General features: G+C 34.8%; 1 protein-coding gene across 5 annotated transcripts in view; it reads right to left on the bottom strand.

Moving 5' to 3' along the window:
- NFAT5 (nuclear factor of activated T cells 5) overlaps window positions 1–18,098 on the bottom strand; it is a 122,965-nt gene that overhangs the window by 59,221 nt on the left and 45,646 nt on the right. For 3 of the 5 annotated variants that reach the window (XM_035024874.1, XM_035024872.1, XM_035024873.1), the window contains one exon: window positions 8,461–8,586. In XM_035024874.1, coding sequence (XP_034880765.1) covers window positions 8,461–8,586 — 126 coding nt within the window. Of the gene's footprint in view, window positions 1–8,460; window positions 8,587–18,098 lie in introns of those variants that run through there. The other 2 variants (XM_035024877.1, XM_035024875.1) reach the window with 1 other exon arrangement.

An 18,098-nucleotide genomic window follows, 5' to 3' on the forward strand; every position in this document is an offset into this window, starting at 1 on the left:
GGGGCAGAGGAAGAAGCTGACTCTGCTGAGCAGGGAGGCCTACTTAGGGCTCAATTCCAGGACCCTGGGATCATGACCTGAGCCCAGGGGAGCTGCTTAACTGACTGAGCCACCCAGGCGCCCCAGAAATTTCTGTATTTTAGCAGCAAAAGAATCTTTTCATTTCTCAGGCCAACTTCCACATACGTCCTCATACCCCTCAAAAAAAGTTAACAATTTTCACTTTTAAATTAGATATGCTATTGTACATAAAACGGTTGATCCTAAAGGCTCTATTTTAAAAAATAATTATTAGCACTATTGCTGAAGCTGAAAGACTTGTTACTGATTTATTGGAAACCACCTTTTTCTTCCCCAGTCCATCAAATTGCCAATCAGGGTTCTAATACTACACAATAATTATTCTCCCATTTTTAATCTAAATTCTCCTAAAATAATTATTTTTACCTTGTCAGAGTACGGGGAGGGGAAGAGGGAAAGGGAGAGAGATAATCTTAAGCAGGCTCCATGCCCAGCACAGAGCCTGATGCAGGGCTCAATCTCACTACCCTGAGATCATGACCTGAGCCGAAATCAAGAGTCAGATGCTTAACCGAATGAGCCACCCAGGTGCCCCTATTCACAGGATGTTTATTAAAGAATGTTAACCGAAAAATAAAATGCTCACAAAATTTGTAAGTGTCCTGACATTTATAGCAATGCTTTAAACATATCTTTTGTCTTATTCAATCCTAAGTATCTAAGCATAGTGTAAAATATGTACTAGGTATATATTATGCAATTTGGTTTTTAAATCCTTTCCTGTTGGAAAAGAAAGATGCTTTCTAACATCCAGTGATTTAAGTACTACTGGATAGCATCACTGGTCAATACTGGGTGAAGGGACTAAAGCCCAGAAAGAATCCTTTACCTCAAAGCAATTAAAAATAAAAGGGGATAATTACACTAGCCAATAACTATATTTATTACATTGTCAAAGACCCCAAGAAGTACAGGCTGAAGAAAAAAAAAAAGACAACTATTCAACTATTTTACTACTTGAAAGAGAACATTACATTAATACAAAAACAGAGATTATCACTATATTGACTTAGATAAGATTTAGAGAAAAACAGTTCTGAACAATGCTATATGAAGGTCACCTCAATGCTTTATCATGCAATACATTTTAATATATTTAGATTAAATAATAAAGGTACTCCTGTCAACTCTAGTCCAATGTCTTCACATTTTTTTAGAGGAGACCAAAAAGGGGAAAGAAAATACTATTTGTATCATTAAAATCTTGTAATTTAATTACTTGGGTTTTACACCTGGGTCTGGATTAGAGTGGATATTAGATCCAACTGCAGACAAAACAAAGTGTCTAAGCAAAAAACAGAAAGTAGGTCATATATTGCTCTACTAGGAGTTTTGATACCTGATCGTGCAAATGTATCACTTCATTAAAAAAAAAAAAAAGTGGGAAGAGAATTCTAGGAACTAGAACTCTTTAATAGTCACCTTTTAGAATCATCCCTTTGGGAAATGTCTATTCTCCCCATGACTCATCATCTTCTATCAATGTCTCTTTTATATACAAGGGCTCCTATTAAGAGAGTGTCAACATGAAAGAGTAAGTCAGAATGTAAATACAATGGCCCATGTGCAGCTCTATCTTGGGTGACAGGCAAAATTTCAAAGGTAAAAAACAGACTGGGTGGGAATGGAAAGAAAGAAGCAAAATAAGGTTAAAAAGTTTATTTTTATAAAAATAAGACCGACTTTTTAAAACCTTACATATGAAAGGAGAAACTCATGTGGGAGGAAAGTGAATGTTTCCTGAATGATCACTAATTGTCAGGTAATGTTAAGTATTTTACATATCTATCTTTAGAATAACCTTAAGAAAAAGTTGGTGTTAGTGTCTAGTTACAGGGGTAATATTATACATTTATTTAACCTCCATAAAATTCTGTCTATATGATAGAAATGATAGGACAGCAATCAGATTCAAGTTAGATCCTTATGATACCAAAACCCATACTAATTTTATTATATTTCATATGTGGGAAAAATAAATAAATAGAAATAAAACTGTAATACGTGTGTGTGTGTGTGTGTATTATATCTAGATTATGCCCGTACAGGCCTGGCACTTTGAGGTGCTTTCTCAGTTATTTTCTATTTAATTTCATTGACAATAACACCTTTTCATGAAGGAAGGACACACAGGAAATGATTTTTCCTCAGTGGGCTAAATAAATATTACTGATGGACATCTACTTGCATTTATTGATGAAAAGGTAATGTACCCTCACTTATGCCAAAAATAAATTCATCATGTATCTAATATATCTCAGGCCTTTATTACTTTTTAAGAGCACAGTTCATTGAACATTTTGACTTATTTTAATCATCTGCCACATGGTATTTTTAAAATTATGAAATATTTAAAACAAATACCCATGTTTCCTCTGCTCATACTTTAACAAATGCTAACATTTTACTACATATGATTTTATTTTTTTTTAAGATTTTATTTATTTGACAGAGTAAGAAAGCACAAGTAGGGGGGAGCAGCAGAGGGAGAGGGAGAAGCAGGCTCCCTGCTGAGCAGGGGTTCAATCCCAGGACTCTGGGATCAGGACCTGAGTTGAGGACAGAAGCTTAACCTTAACCAATTGAGCCACCCAGGCACCCCTATACAACTAATCATTATAAAACAATTACTTATGGCAACTGGTAGGGCAACACCTTTTACTGACGATATTATCAATCTTATTGGTGATATAAGAAAGTAAGCCCACTTCTGTCCATTAATTAATTAATTAATTATTTTTTTTAAGATTTTATTTATTTATTTGACAGAGAGAGACACAGCGAGAGAGGGAACACAAGCAGGGGGAGTGGGAGAGGGAGAAGCAGGCTCCCCACAGAGCAGGGAGCCTGATGTAGGTAGGGCTCGATCCCGAGACCCTGAGATCATGACCCGAGCCGAAGGCAGACGCTTAACGACTGAGCCACCCAGGTGCCCCTGTCCATTAATTTATTAATGTGAAATTGTACAAAATATATAAAAATAGAAACTATTTTATGCATGTATTTTGGCTATTGAAGGTTGAGAATCAGTGAGCAGTTTTAAAATGCTAATTTACAGACTCAGCTAATATAAAAATGTGCTTTTTCTATCAGAAACAGAATAAATCACAGTATTTATGAAGTTGTTGCTAAAAATTATCAAGAGGACAATAGAAAGGTAAATATTTAAGGAATAAATCAACAACAGGCATGTGTACTTTTTGTCAATGATAATTTATAATACAGGTACTGAATTCTTACTTGTTTGTTTTTTAAGATTTTATTTATTTATTTCACAGAGAGAGACACAGGGGGAGAGGGAACACAAGCGGGGGGGGGAGGGGCGGGGAGGGGGTGGAGCGGAAGCAGGAGAGGGAGAAGCAGGCTTCCCGCTGAGCAGGGAGCCTGATGCAGGGCTTGATCCTAGGACCCTGGAATCATGACCTGAGCCGAAGGCAGACGCTTAACAACTGAGCCACCCAGGCTCCCTAAGCTCTTACTTATTTCTGAATTAATCATTATGTCCCAAATTTGCTTATGCTTTTCATTCTAATAATGCAGATGTTAACATAAATCTATATATACATACATACATATTTCTATATGTATAAATGTATACACATTTAGATTTACAATATAATTTCAGTAAAAAGAATGAGGAGTAGAGTTTTTAAACCTATTTGCAACATTTTTGTAACTAGAATCTGACTTCCTTCTGGAAGTGGTCCAGTTTTTTAGAAAATGTAGAAAATGGCCATATGGAATAAACATGGTCAACTCACATTGTAGCTCACAACATCAACACATAGATTACAGAGGTGAATCACCTTTCCTGCTAATGAGCTTTGGGTTTAATTTTAGGAATACTATACTACATAAATGGCCCAAATTCTGAAATATGTTTCCTCATTAACTTAGGACAGCAATCAAAGGCAAATGTGCTCCTCAAAATTTATTCAACTCAAAAAAATACAAATTACATATCTGTAAATACTTTCTAACACTAGTAAATAAATTATAATAAATTCAAATGACTATGTAAATCTGTTGCTGTGAATCACTGTTATTAAAACTTAATGTTCTCCTAGAAATCATATTCCAATTTCATAGACCCTGAAATTTGCAAAATTAAAGGGGTAATGCCTTTTCCAAGTCAATATCCTACACACTGCTTAGTCCAGGAACTACTGTTATCTAAGTGAAATAATAGCACACAATTCCCTGAAGTACAATGGCAAGAAGAAAAGAACTTAGACCCCAGCAAGAAAGAAGAGAGGTATCTTGTGCCTGAAAGAATTGAGATATGATGATATGCAAATTGTCTAGCACAATTTCTATTACACAGTAGGAACTCAAAAATGTAACTTACATTTTCTTCAACTCATTTTTTGTACTGCTCTGTTGTTATGGATGGTTTAGAAATTCCTATTATTTTATTACATGATTAAGATGTCTAAAACAAATTAAAGCATAGCTGTTCTTTGATAACAGGACATTAATTTAGCTCTCTAGCGTCCTCTCCTGCAATATAAATAGCACTCAATTAAGTTCTTTCAGTATAGAAAATACCTGTTAGGTACTTGCAATTTATTAACTGCTGTGGCATAAAATTCAAAGCACTATTGAATAAGTCTCTCTCTTCCAACAGAAAAGTTTATTATATGGATCACTTCATGTAAAGTTATTAACTAAAATTACAGCCTTTAAAAACCTCCAGTGATCTAACTAGTGGAGATATTCAACATGTATTTCTATTATACATGCTTAATCTGTGTGTACACCTATACATGTTAAAAAGTGCTACAAAGTATCAGTATCCTGAGACTGTATTACTTCTTAAAAAAGTATTAATATATAATTACTGAAAGTAAAATAGCAATTTTATGAAAACAACTAACAAAAGAATAACTAGTTATTAAGATTCTCTGGCTGAATTATAAAACTTATCGTTTGTTTAGTTCACTGTTTATCTCAAGAATTAGAATAAAAATTTTAAAGAAACTTGAAACAGTTACCTTAGCAAAGTCATATTTTGATACAAACTAATAAACATAATGCCATATCCCAAAATGAAGACAGAGTCTAGGATAGAGTAAGAAAATAAACTGATTTCTTAAAATGAAGATTAAAGTTTATTATTCACTTCTGTGAAAGACTTCCTATTTTAATCAAATGAAGCAAATCTAAGCATTAAAAACTATAAACATATAAGTAGATTTTAAAAAATACTTGATTGGTATAGGAGTTATTTATCAATAAAGCTGTTATTTAAGAAAAATGTCTGCCATATCTCTTTGCAAAAACTCCCCAAACTCTGGTGTAACTGTGTGTTAGTTCTTCCAAATAATACTTGCATTTTAGCTCTTTATAACCTATACTATAGGATTCCCCCCCCCAAAAAAAAACAAACCAAAAGAATCCTTTCACAGTATGCATTTCTTGAGCAACTCCTTATTTTGCCAAAAATGCCATTAATTCATTTGGATAACTTTCTTGTGTTAGGAAAATGGCCCCTGTCTTAACTACTGAGAACCTACAATACTGTTCAGAAAGTCTGTATTTCTGAAACTTATTCATTCACATATTGAACCTCAAACTCTTAAATACCTTTCTAGTGGGACAAAAGCAAAGGTCTTCAAAAAATGAGAAGGAGTACAAATTTCATACTGGTGATTCTCAACTATATCTCCCAGCTTTTGACACTTGGCCCACGGAGAGGGGAGGAGTTGTGTAGAAGTAAGGCCTCTTTCTCCCAGCCCCAAACCTGGAACTTACCCGATAAAAAGATGTTATATAAAAGTGTGAATAGTACAGAGGCAGAAAAAGGCTTGAGAGATATTCTTTTATCCAATATTCTGGATTGTGGATTAGCAGCATCATGTTTATTCATTCCCTCAGTAATATGTAAAGGGAAAAAAATCTAGATTGGCGAATCTGAGAAACACATTTTAAATAAGTAATAAAGAATGTACATGAACACCTATATGCCCAGCCTCTAAATTTTAAAATTTAAATTGATTTAGAACTTGTGAAACACAAACCTTTATAGCAGAACTAGAAGTCTGTTCCCACCAGGCCCTCATACCTGATAGCAGCCAATCCGGCTCCTTCAAAACTCTGAAGAATTAACTACATCAAGAGTCATCATTTTTATGCATTTCATATTTAAACAGCAAATGTATAGATTAAAAATAAAATTCACAAAAGTCTAAATTAATGTGCCTTTCCCCAGACATCAAGTCTTTTGGCCAGGAAACACTGAGTAACTGGTAATTTACTCCAAATCCTTCTCTTCGACAGTTATGTCACTAAAGATACTCATATGTCAAATAAAAAAGCAACTCTATATTGATACCTACTGATTTCCCTACAGTAATTATTCTGTAATTTAAACTCTCTTACCTATAATGTTACAAGACAAAAACTATTCTACTAATAAGACAGAATCCTAGAATAAGATTATATTGGTTACTAAAAGTAAATTTATGTAAAAAAAATTACAAATGACTTGGTTTTAGATCATAGAAACTTTCTACATGTGAATAAGAAAGCTGTTAATGTTACCTCCTTACTCTCTTCACCTTCCTTGGAATGTCAATAACTTCTCGATCTAATAATTTATTACTTCAGAATACTTCCTTTGGTTAATTCTCTTATTTTCATGATTTTCAACTCATGTCTTTCAATCTAATTTATCTGGAGAGGATTTTCTCAAATACAGAGAGGGAAGGAGGGAGGATCAACATTCTATTAGTGACTCAAATTCAAGAACTTTCAATATCTATATATAAAAAAACTTGAAATTGAGTTTGGTATTACTTAAGAGGAAGTGTTCTTTTCCAAACCTTGCTGACATTTTTTCAGCTTTTAAAAGGAACTGGATCTACTGTCAACAGATGTTAAAAAGCACAGAAGAAACAGACTTTTAGTTCTATATAGATTCAACAAGTCTATAAAAAATAATCTCAAAAGATACAAAAGAAATCAGTTAGTCAATTTCTACTTGTGGATTTAAAGTGAAATATTTCATTAAAAATATTTTTTTTTCATATTTTATCATCTGATACAATTTTTAAGCAATATTAAAAAATTTTAATTCCAGAAAAGATATTCAGGGACATTTTAGAACCCAGTGGATATAAAGTAAAACCAGGTCATCTTACCAATTTGATTACTAAAAAGATCACAGTTAAATCCACAGAATCTGTTAGAAAATGTCTGGCAACACATGAACAGTGAGCAGGGCTGATAAGTTTCTTTGTTATGTTTAAAGTTTTCCTGCCCTCAATCAGGAAGGCTGCACACTGCAGTATACAGCTCAGGGAAAAGATTCGTACACAAGATTAATGGTACATTGGTTAATGCATACAAGAAAAATATATGAAGTTCCATTACAGTACCAAATCCTTATTTAAACCACAACCTTCCACTTCACTGTTCTTTTTGAAATGAAATGAATTGACTGAAAACAATGCTGTGATGGATTTAAGTACCATTTAAAAGATGAGAGGTATCATTGGATAAGAAACCTCTACTTAGAAGGATAAAACTTCAGAGTGTGCATGTGTGTGTGTATATATATACATATATATATAACTTTTTACCTTTTTTTAAACCGAACACACTTAGCAGTGTATAAAACCCAACTAAAAAAAGAAATACAGTTGGGCAATCTAATATTATTGAAAGCACTCATTAATTTATCAATAAGACTTTTTTCTATTAGCTTATCCATCAATCTTTCATTCTGGTTCATTAAAAAATGGAACCAATTTTATATAAAGTGTATGATTTGAGAGCGGAATAAAAATAAATTTGATAAATTTCAAACATTACTTTCCATACTTTTTCATTGATATTACAAAATGCTTTCACATAAATATTACATTCAAATCTTCCATTACTTTCAACTAAATTTAAAAGAAGTCTAAAGTCACATTTTTAAATGTAGGGAAAAGGTTGTAATAAACATGCTACAAACAGAAAAGAGAATTGAGTGCTTGAGTTCTTTTTCAGATTATACAAAATATTTTTCTCTTTCAGCAAATTTTAAAAAAGAATTGTTAAATAGAGACTCGAATGTAATTTTCTATCCATAGCTTGGTATGTAACTTTTTTATGTGCAGTCAACAAAAGAGCTTCAAGCTTGTTTTCACATCTGAAGATAAGCTCCTAGAAAAGAAATGGCACTAACAGATGTGCCAATGTGAAATTTTAAGAAATAAGAATTATATCAAGAAATGTATACTGAAATATTTTAAGGTTAAAAGTATTTATTTTTAAACCTCTTAAAACAAACCCTCAAATCACACTCTTTTTTGATATGAACTTTGCCAGCACTGTTCATGTTGGCCAGATAATACACTAGTTTTCTTTAATAAAATAAGATGAAATGCATACCAGCAGCAACTACAGCTGGAGGAGGCGAGCCTGCCTCACCACCACTTGTCTGACTCATTGATGCTACAGATGTTTCTCTAGATGGAGGTAACTGTAACTCCTTTGGGAGAAGATCATAGACAGATTCTGTAGGAGGAAGGAGAAAAAAATTTTAAGAGAGTGGAAGTCAATAGCCTAATACATGAATTGTATTAATACATGAAATTAATATGTCTTTTCACTCAGGAGGAGAACTATATTATTCACACACACAAAAAAACCCTCCATATAATTACTGTTGTAAAGAATTATTAGCAAATATTTTTCTTTTATTATGCAATTTTACTAAAGAATGAATTTCCATTAGTTCTGTCCCCTGTTTTCTTCTTGGCTTTTTCCTTTATATTTAAGATGCTCTCTAAAGTTACTAAATTTTAGAACTGGATAAACTCAAACAAAATACAAGAAACATCAAATAACCCAAAATGGCCCAATATCTTCCTTTGTAATAATAAGAGTGTAACTTACCATACTTTTATTAGCTTTAAAATGGCTTCTCCAATGAGACCATTAGTCTAGCCTTGCTCTTCTACCCAGCACCTTATAGCAAATATTTTAATTCTCTATCATAATGGATTTTTCCCTCCCAAAAAAAGCTAAACAAGGAATGTCATAGCTCAAGGAAATATTGTACTTTTTATTCTGAGCTATCTCCAAACTCTAGAAAGGCACAAGTTTGGATGCTCTTTTTTTTTAAAAAAGATTTTATTTATTTGACAGAGAGAGAGAGAGAGACAGCACGAGAGGGAACACAAGCAGGGGGAGTGGGAGAGGGAGAAGCAGGCTTCCCACTGAGCAGGGAGCCTGATGCGGGGCTTGATCCCAGGACCCTGGGTTGGTGACCTGAGCTGAAGGCAGATGCTTAACCGTATGAGCCACCCAGGCATCCCTATCTTTTTTTTATGTTCATATATCTTTTTAATGTACTTTATAATCACTGTCCATAAAATTACGTTTATATCTACTATTTAAAAAAATTTTTTATATTTATTATTGTATGGCTTTGGGCACAAATAATTCTCAAAATATCTGGGAAAGGTAGTAGAATCAATATTAGAAGGAACTTCAAACAACATTTAGAATCATATGCCCATTTTCAAAAAGAACTGAGACACAGGGTTTAAGGGACTTGCCCAGTATTCCAAGAAACCCAACATTCCAACAAATAAAAAAGAGTATTAATCATTTGCATGAGGGATTAAAAAACAAAGGTAGCACTCTAAGACATTTTATCCTTGATAACAAACAATACCTTTAGTAACTGATCACTGAATACATAAATACTTTGAACCCTCCAATTAATCTTTGAATTATGTACACCAACTTTGACATGGATAGGGATAAGGAAGAATGTCCTGAAGGAAAGCTAAAACCAGAAGTTTTACTATTAAATGATCTTCACTCACAGCAAAGAATCAACTGAAAATTGTCTTTTGAAAAACTCTAACACTTAGAGAACCTAATTAAAACAGAAATGCCAGTATCATCGAATATTGATTTTAAAACAATGTTTCTCAATACATGTTGAAAACATGACTTCTTTATACATAAGAGAAGCATACTCAAGTCTTTTTTTTTTGTCCAAACAAACCAAAAGGAAATATGAAAATAAAAATAGCATAGATGAAAAGAGAAAGGATCTATCAAAATATATCCATCAAGAAAAAAAAAAGTCCAGTAACAGTCCATCACTAACAGCACTTCACTAATTGGAACTATTTCTCCACTTCTTTAATTATTAAAATAAATAAATCAAAACAAATCAAACCTGTGTGGGCTGAACTGAAACACTCTACCTTTCCAAAGAAGTGTATAAAATTGAATCTATATTAGAGGTATAAAAGCAATGTTAATAAAAATACAGTGGAAAGTAAAAAAAAAAAAAGTAACTAAATATAGAACTTATTATATCTTAGTCCTCCGCACAGCCTACCCCCCAAAACAAACAAAGTAACATGCAAGGTGAAGTAGAAGGTGTAGGAAGCATGGACTCATTCCTTCGTCAAAGGTATTTTCTGATTAACTGACTGAAATGTTTGGAAATTAAAGAAGTCAGAAGTTTTATCATATCTACCCAAGGGAAGAAGCAGTTAATACAGTCATTACCATCATAGGTTCTGATTTTAGACATAACTGGGTTGGCTCTGCTACTTCAAACAATCTCTCTAAGACTTAAATCCTCATTTACAATTTTTCTTTTATCCCATTATCTTTTTTTTTTTTTTGTAAGATTTATTTATTTGACAGAGAGAGACAGCGACAGTGAGAGAGGGAACACAAGCAGGGGGAGTGGGAGAGGGAGAAGCAGGCTTCCCACAGAGCAGGGAGCCTGATGCGGGGATCATGACCTGAGCCGAAGGCAGACGCTTAACGACTGTGCCACCCAGGTGTCCCCTCTTTTACTCCATTATCTTGAAGAAACTCTCCCCAAGCTATAATTATACAACCCAACCACATATACGGGCCTTACTCTTAAATCTGCTTCCCATAAGGGTGCCTGGGTGGCTCAGTCGTTAAGCGTCTGCCTTTGGCTCAGGTCATGATCCCAGGGTCCCGGGATCGAGTCCCACATCGGGCTCCCTGCTCGGCAGGAAGCCTGCTTCTCGCTCTCCCACTCCCCCTGCTTGTGTTCCTGCTCTCGCTATCTCTCTCTCTGTCAAATAAATAAATAAAATCTTTAAAAAAAAAATCTGCTTCCCATAAGACATAAAAAGATTAAAGGAACATATACTGTTAATACTATTGTCATTTACTCCTAAATTCAATCCAAATTACAGTTTTACAGTATCCACTACCCACCCAATGAAAGAGCTCCTGAATAAGACCATAGATACTTTAAAATCCATGAAACTGAAAAATAGTCCTAAGTTGGTATTAACCACCTCATGTTAAGACATCATATCTATTTTTCTTGTGTTATTTTTTAAACTAGTTAGGTAAGGAAGGAATGAAATTCTAGGTTTATAAACACAGAATATGAAGAAAGAGACCAGGAAATCCAGAATGGAAAGGCAGTTTCTTGGGGAAAGACTTTGTTAGAAAACAAAAGTAAAATCACTTCTAGATTTTTTTTAAAAGAAGAAAGTGAGAATGGACACAAGTTTTCTTTTTGGGATGGTAAAAATGTTCTAAAATTGAATTATGGTAACGGTTACACAGCTCTGTAAATAAACTAACCACTACTGAATCTGTATACTTTAAATGGGTGAATTTTATGATATGTAAATTATACATCAGTAAAGCTGTTTTCAAAGCAAGCAAGCAAGCAAGCAGAACAGAACAAGTACAAGTGAAATTGCACAGGAACAAGGTACATCTCTCACTGTTCCTAATAAACCTCTGGATAAAAATATCTCTCCACATAGCTTCTATCTGTGAAAAGTGAAATTATGAAGGCCAAGCTGCACACTAATCTAATTTGCTTTTTAAGGCTCTTCTATTAGAGGATCAGGAAAATGCCAGAGGTATAGTTATCCTAAATTCGGTAAAATATCTGAGGAAAATCTTAAAAACTTCTCATAACCACGATGAAGAAATGTAGACTAAATAAAACAGATGACTCTAAGCAATAGCACCCAAAAATGTATGGGTTTAGAGATTAAATTTGCAAATGACATAGGCTTAAGAGGGATATATTGTGTGTCATGATTCATCACAGATCATGCAATGCTGGAGTATCTGCCCAGAGGAATAAAGTGAAATTTAGTTAGGATTAATTTAACAGCTGGTAAAAATTGTTCTTGTACAATGTATTGAAAGGCACTTTCTCTTTTTTTTAATTGAGAAATAATTTTACTTTTATTTTCTTTTTCTTTTTATTATTTTAAATAGGCTCCACGTGGAGCCCAATGCGGGGCTCGAACTCACGACCATGAGATCAAGACCTGAACTGAGATCAAGATTTGGACACTCAACCCATTGAGCCACCCAGGCTCCCCTTTATTTTATTTTAAGTAAGCTCTATGCCCAACATGGGGCTTGAACTCACAACCCCAAGATCAAGAGTCGCATGCTCCACCAGCCAGGCACTGGTTTCTAAGGAATTCTTACCCTGGTCGGCCAGGATTGAAGTGACTATTGTCCTACCTATTTTTTCTATTAATGTTGCTAATAATTTATGCAGTAATGTTTAATCAACTCACTAATGGTTTATTATGAATTTTAGGTGACCAAAATCCCATGTAAGGGCTCTGCTTAAATATCCCTGTAATAGAATTAGGGCAAGTGTAAAGTAACTTCATAAATATATAAATAACTTTGTTATTTGTAATAAATAACTTTGTTAATAGAAATTAACATAAGTATATGAAAAAGGAAATTAGGCAGAAAAGGAAACAAGCTCCCAAGATCAAGAATTTGTCTTATGTTGGTGCAATACTGTAGAGTCTAGGGCCATTAGAGGGAAGGAAGAAATGGAGGAATTAAATTATTTTCAGATTCTGAAAACAAACCAATGCTTCCCAATGTTGGGTGGGAAGGTGAACAATGTAAAAATGGGCTAACTGGCTGGTTTGTTTGCTTGGTCATTCAGTAAACTCTAATTGATCCACTTATGTCACTGATTATTTTCTAGGTCAATTTGGTCTTTTATTCTTCAACACTGGCTATGAGTTGTTTCACTATACTGCATCAAACTCAAAGTAGACAGAAATCCTATCCTGAGGGCACAATGCAGTGAAAGAGAAGGGAAAAGTCGGTAACTTAATAGTGCAGCTTATTATTTTTTTTTTTTAATTTTCTCAATTGGGAACAATGTTCCCTAACCGCTGATAATCCAAATCCCATTCTCTACTGCTTCATTCTGCAAGTTGCTCAGTCTCAGGAAAAGGTGAAAAGACTTCAAACCCCCATAACTCTCTCACTTCCCCTGAAAGTGTCCAGGGCGATAAAACACAGGAATCAGCTGAGAAAAGGCATGCTTTTCTTGTTCTCTCTCAGCAAAACATTAATAATACAACTATCATTTATTAAGCTTTGGGGGATAGTTCAGGCACTATGCAAAGCTCATTATATACATTTTTAACTTAATTTCAAAACAATCCTGTGAGGTAGGTTTTACCAATAAAGACTTTGAACACTGTGCAACAGTAAAAAATGAAAAACATATGTGATACAACAAAAAAAAGGAATGATAAATATAAAGTTTATTAGGACAATGGTTTCCTTTGATGGGGAGAAAGAGACAGGACAAAGGAGGAACAGAAATAAGTTGGGCTGGACAGTGGGCTCACAGATGTTCTTTTATGAAAATATATAAGAAATCAGTAAATACAAAAAAATTAAAGATTATGCATGGAGAGTGTATAGCCTCACAGAGTTGTTACAAGATGACCTGCTAAAAAGAACTCTACAACTTATCATTCCTTTGTTGGAATCCATATCCTTACCTCACCCTTCTTGACCTGATAGCTAGCATTCAATGTTCAATTGCCTTAGGGTCAGAAAGTAAAGACCAAATTTGTCAGAGAGCCCACTTTATGACTTTTCTGAAGACTTTCTTACTTACAGGTAACAAAATAAATAAAAGTTGTACACAACTAATACTACAGACTTAACTGCATGCAGAGATGAATGATAAAAAGACAGGGTGGGGGGAAGCTCTGGAAATAAATTGTTTCTGTTTAACTATCAAGCAAGCAGCCATAAATAGAAATATCTGGGCACCTGGGTGGCTCAGTTGGTTAAGCGACTGCCTTCAGCTCAGGTCACGATCCTGGAGTCCCGGGATCGAGTCCCACATTGAGCTCCCTGCTCAGCGGGGGGTCTGCTTCTCCTTCTGATCCCCTTCCCTCTCGTGCTGTCTCTCATTCTCTCTCTCTCAAATAAATAAAATCTTTTAAAAAATAAAATAAACAAACAAATAAATAAATAAATAGAAATATCTGTGGTAAAAAGGATGCTACTTTGTTCTGGGAATGTTTTAAAATTTAACAAAAAGTAAACTAATGATACTGCACAGATATTAATTATTCAAATAATGAATGCTCCCTGATATCAGCTGCAAATACTATAATACTGAAAAATCCATTTACAAACATTTGTACCTTATTTAAAAAAATGGGGTTTTACTAATTTTTTTACAGTCTAAAAATGAGGCTAGCATAGCACCTCAGAATTAAAAAGCTTTAAAAAAGTCCTTGCAAATGGTTTGGGAACTAATTGCCTTACCCTTCCATCTCTCTATGAACTATCTCAATAAGCCAGTGAATCCCATGGCTATGGTTTCATGTCAGACATTCTAAAACAAAATGCCTGGCACCTCCACTGTGCCAACATAGTTCTGCATTGAAGAGAGACAGCATTCATTCTGTTAAAAACACTTCAGGCTTGACAGTCATCATACTTGGCATCTCCACTGGAAAAATGTACTGGCTTCAAGTCTACTGAATATTTGGTTTCTAAAAGATTATGAAGTCCAAGAATAACTAGTAGGTGATGCTCTTTTTAACGAATTTTTCTCATCTAAGTTTAAGTCAATTAATAGTTTGCTGTCACATATTTACTTAATCATATCACTTCTTCCTGTGTATATTTTATTATTGTTTTCCTAAAACAATCTAGTGTTCTAAGGTATTTTAAATAATATGCAGCAGCATAAATTATATCAATTGGGAAATAAAACCAATTTGAATTCCACGATCATTTTAATATAACACATATTTTTTCTAGTAGGTATTACTTTTCATCTAAAAACTTTACAATTCTTTTCTTTTTTTTTAAAGATTTTGTTTATTTGACAGAGAGAGACAGCGAGAGAGAGGGAACACAAGCAGGGGGAGTGAGAGAGGGAGAAGCAGGCTTCCCGCAGAGCCAGGAGCCCGATGCGGGGCTCAATCCCAGGACCCTGGGACCATGACCTGAGCCGAAGGCAGACGCTTAACAACTGAGCCACCCAGGCGCCCTTATATATATTGTTTTTTATTTTGAAAAGACAGTTAATAAATAATGATTTGCTCATTCATTCATATACTTATTTATTAAGCACAGTATTGAAATGCTAATTATGTGTCAGGCACGATAACACAGTAAATAGAGTTCCTAACTTCAGTGTTATTTCTAACTGCATAGACCTTACATTACAAGGTAGTTCAGAAATTTATTTTTTAAAAGAAGAAAAACCTAATTTTGTCATCACTAATCCATTTTGTGCTCATTGGTGCAGACACTAAAGTGACCTGTGTCTCTGTTTTCAAACAGCTTGCAGTCCAGTGAACTAGACTGCAAGTACATAAATAACCAATGGAATCACTACCAAGACATAGATGTTATGTGTGAAAAAAGAAAGGAGAGATTAAATACAAAGAGGGCTAGGCAAGAATGGTATGAATGGAATGAATGTAGTTTTATGAGATTAACCTAAAATTCACATAAAAAGCATAGAATTTGGGGCGCCTGGGTGGCTCAGTTGGTTAAGTGACTGCCTTCGGCTCAGGTCATGATCCTGGAGTCCCTGGATCGAGTCCCGCATCGGGCTCCCTGCTCGGCAGGGAGTCTGCTTCTCCCTCTGACCCTCCTCCCTCTCATGCTCTCTCTCATTCTCTCTCTCTCTCAAATAAATAAATAAATAAATAAATAAATAAATCTTAAAAAAAAAAAAAGCATATTATTTTAGAGGTAGAAGCAGTGAAAGAACTCAGCATAACCCTCAGTTTTTACAGAGAAGAAATTATCCTATTAGGTTATGACTTGATCAGCATAGCCAAGATTGTTAAAGCTAGATCCTGAACAGGAGAAAGAGAAATCGTTTCTCCAGCATTCCTGTCTATGCAATTAGAATGAAGGAATATTATCAATGAATGAACAAATCATCTATCATGATTGATTCTACCCAAACAATTATAAGACATTAATTCTTGTTTTTATCCCCAAAATCTCAGTGAGGGAAAACAAAACAAACAAAAATCTATCTTATTTTTGTTGCTATCACTACCAGAATGTTCTATCACTTTAACTAAATGTCATTTTTCTGCAGTATTTTCTACTGCAAGTACCCTATTTTCCCCATATTCCATCTTCTAGCTTCCACCCTATGATCACCTAAACTACCTTTTTTTTTTTTTTTTTAAGATTTTATTTATGTATTTGACAGAGAGAGACAGTGAGAGAGGGAACACAAGCAGGGGGAGCGGGAGAGGGAGAAGCAGGCTTCTCGCAGAGCAGGGAACCCGATGCGGGGCTCGATCCCAGGACTCTGGGATCATGACCTGAGCCGAAGGCAGATGCTTAACGACTGAGCCACCCAGGTGCCCCTAAACTACCATTTTCTTAATGAACAGATAAAAATTACTTTTTATATTTTAGGGTCATTTTCAGTGATTTAAGAAAGTTATTTCCTATCAAGTTTCTCCTTTTCTATTCACGTAACATGAACTTTTTCCTCCCTCAAGCCAATACTAAATAAATCAACAAGGCTCACTTTTTCCTCTCTACTCCACACAAGGATTATCAACAAACAGAATATGCAAACCTCATACTTTTAGAAGTAAGCTGATTGTTTAGAGATCAAAAATATTTGTCTACCATTAGTGGCAATAAACAAATGAGCAAGTTCATTACTTCTGCCTCTTTATTTAAGACAGTGTTAATCAATAAGGAATATCAGTGCAATTGCTGGATCGTATGGTAGCTCTATTTTCAACTTTTTGAGGAACCTCCACACTGTTTTCCAGAGTGGTTGCATCAGCTTGCATTCCCACCAACAGTGTAGGAGGGTTCCCCTTTCTCTGCATCCCAGCCAACACCTGTCGTTTCCTGACTTGTTAATTTTAGCCATTCTGACTGGTGTGAGGTGGCATCTCATTGAGGTTTTGATTTGGATTTCCCTGATGCCGAGTGATGTTGAGCACTTTTTCATGTGTCTGTTGGCCATTTGGATGTCTTCTTTGGAAAAATGTGTTCATGTCTTCTGCCCATTTCTTGATTGGATTCTTTGTTCTTTGGGTGTTGAGTTTGATAAGTTCTTCATAGATTTTGGATACTAGCCCTTTATCTGATATGTCATTTGCAAATATCTTCTCCCATTCTGTCGGTTGTCTTTTGGTTTTGTTGACTGTTTCTTTTGCTGTGTAAAAGCTTTTTATCTTGATGAAGTCCCAATAGTTCATTTTTGCCCTTGCTTCCCTTGCCTTTGGCGATGTTTCTAGGAAGAAGTTGCTGCGCCTGAGGTTGAAGAGGTGTGTTCTCCTCTAGGATTTTGATGGACTCCTGTGCACTACTGGGTATTTACCCTGAAGATACAAATGTAGGGATCCAAAGGGGTACATGCACCCTGATGTTTATAGCAGCAATGTCCACAATAGCCAAACTGTGGAAAGAGCCAAGATGTCCATCGACAGATGAATGGATAAAGAAGAAGTGGTATATATATACAATGGAATATTATGCAGCCATCAAAAGGAATGAGATCTTGCCATTTGCAATGACATGGACGGAACTGGAGGGTATTATGCTAAGCGAAATAAGTCAATCAGAGAAAGACATGTATCATATGACCTCACTGATATGAGGAATTCTTTATCTCAGGAAACAAACTGAGGGTTGCTGGAGTGGGGCGTGGGATGGGAGGGATGGGGTGGGGTGGCTGGGTGATAGACACTGGG

Source organism: Mirounga leonina, unplaced genomic scaffold (genome assembly GCF_011800145.1).
Source record: "Mirounga leonina isolate KUSES-001 unplaced genomic scaffold, KU_Mleo_1.0 Mir_180, whole genome shotgun sequence".
Lineage (NCBI taxonomy): Eukaryota > Metazoa > Chordata > Mammalia > Carnivora > Phocidae > Mirounga > Mirounga leonina.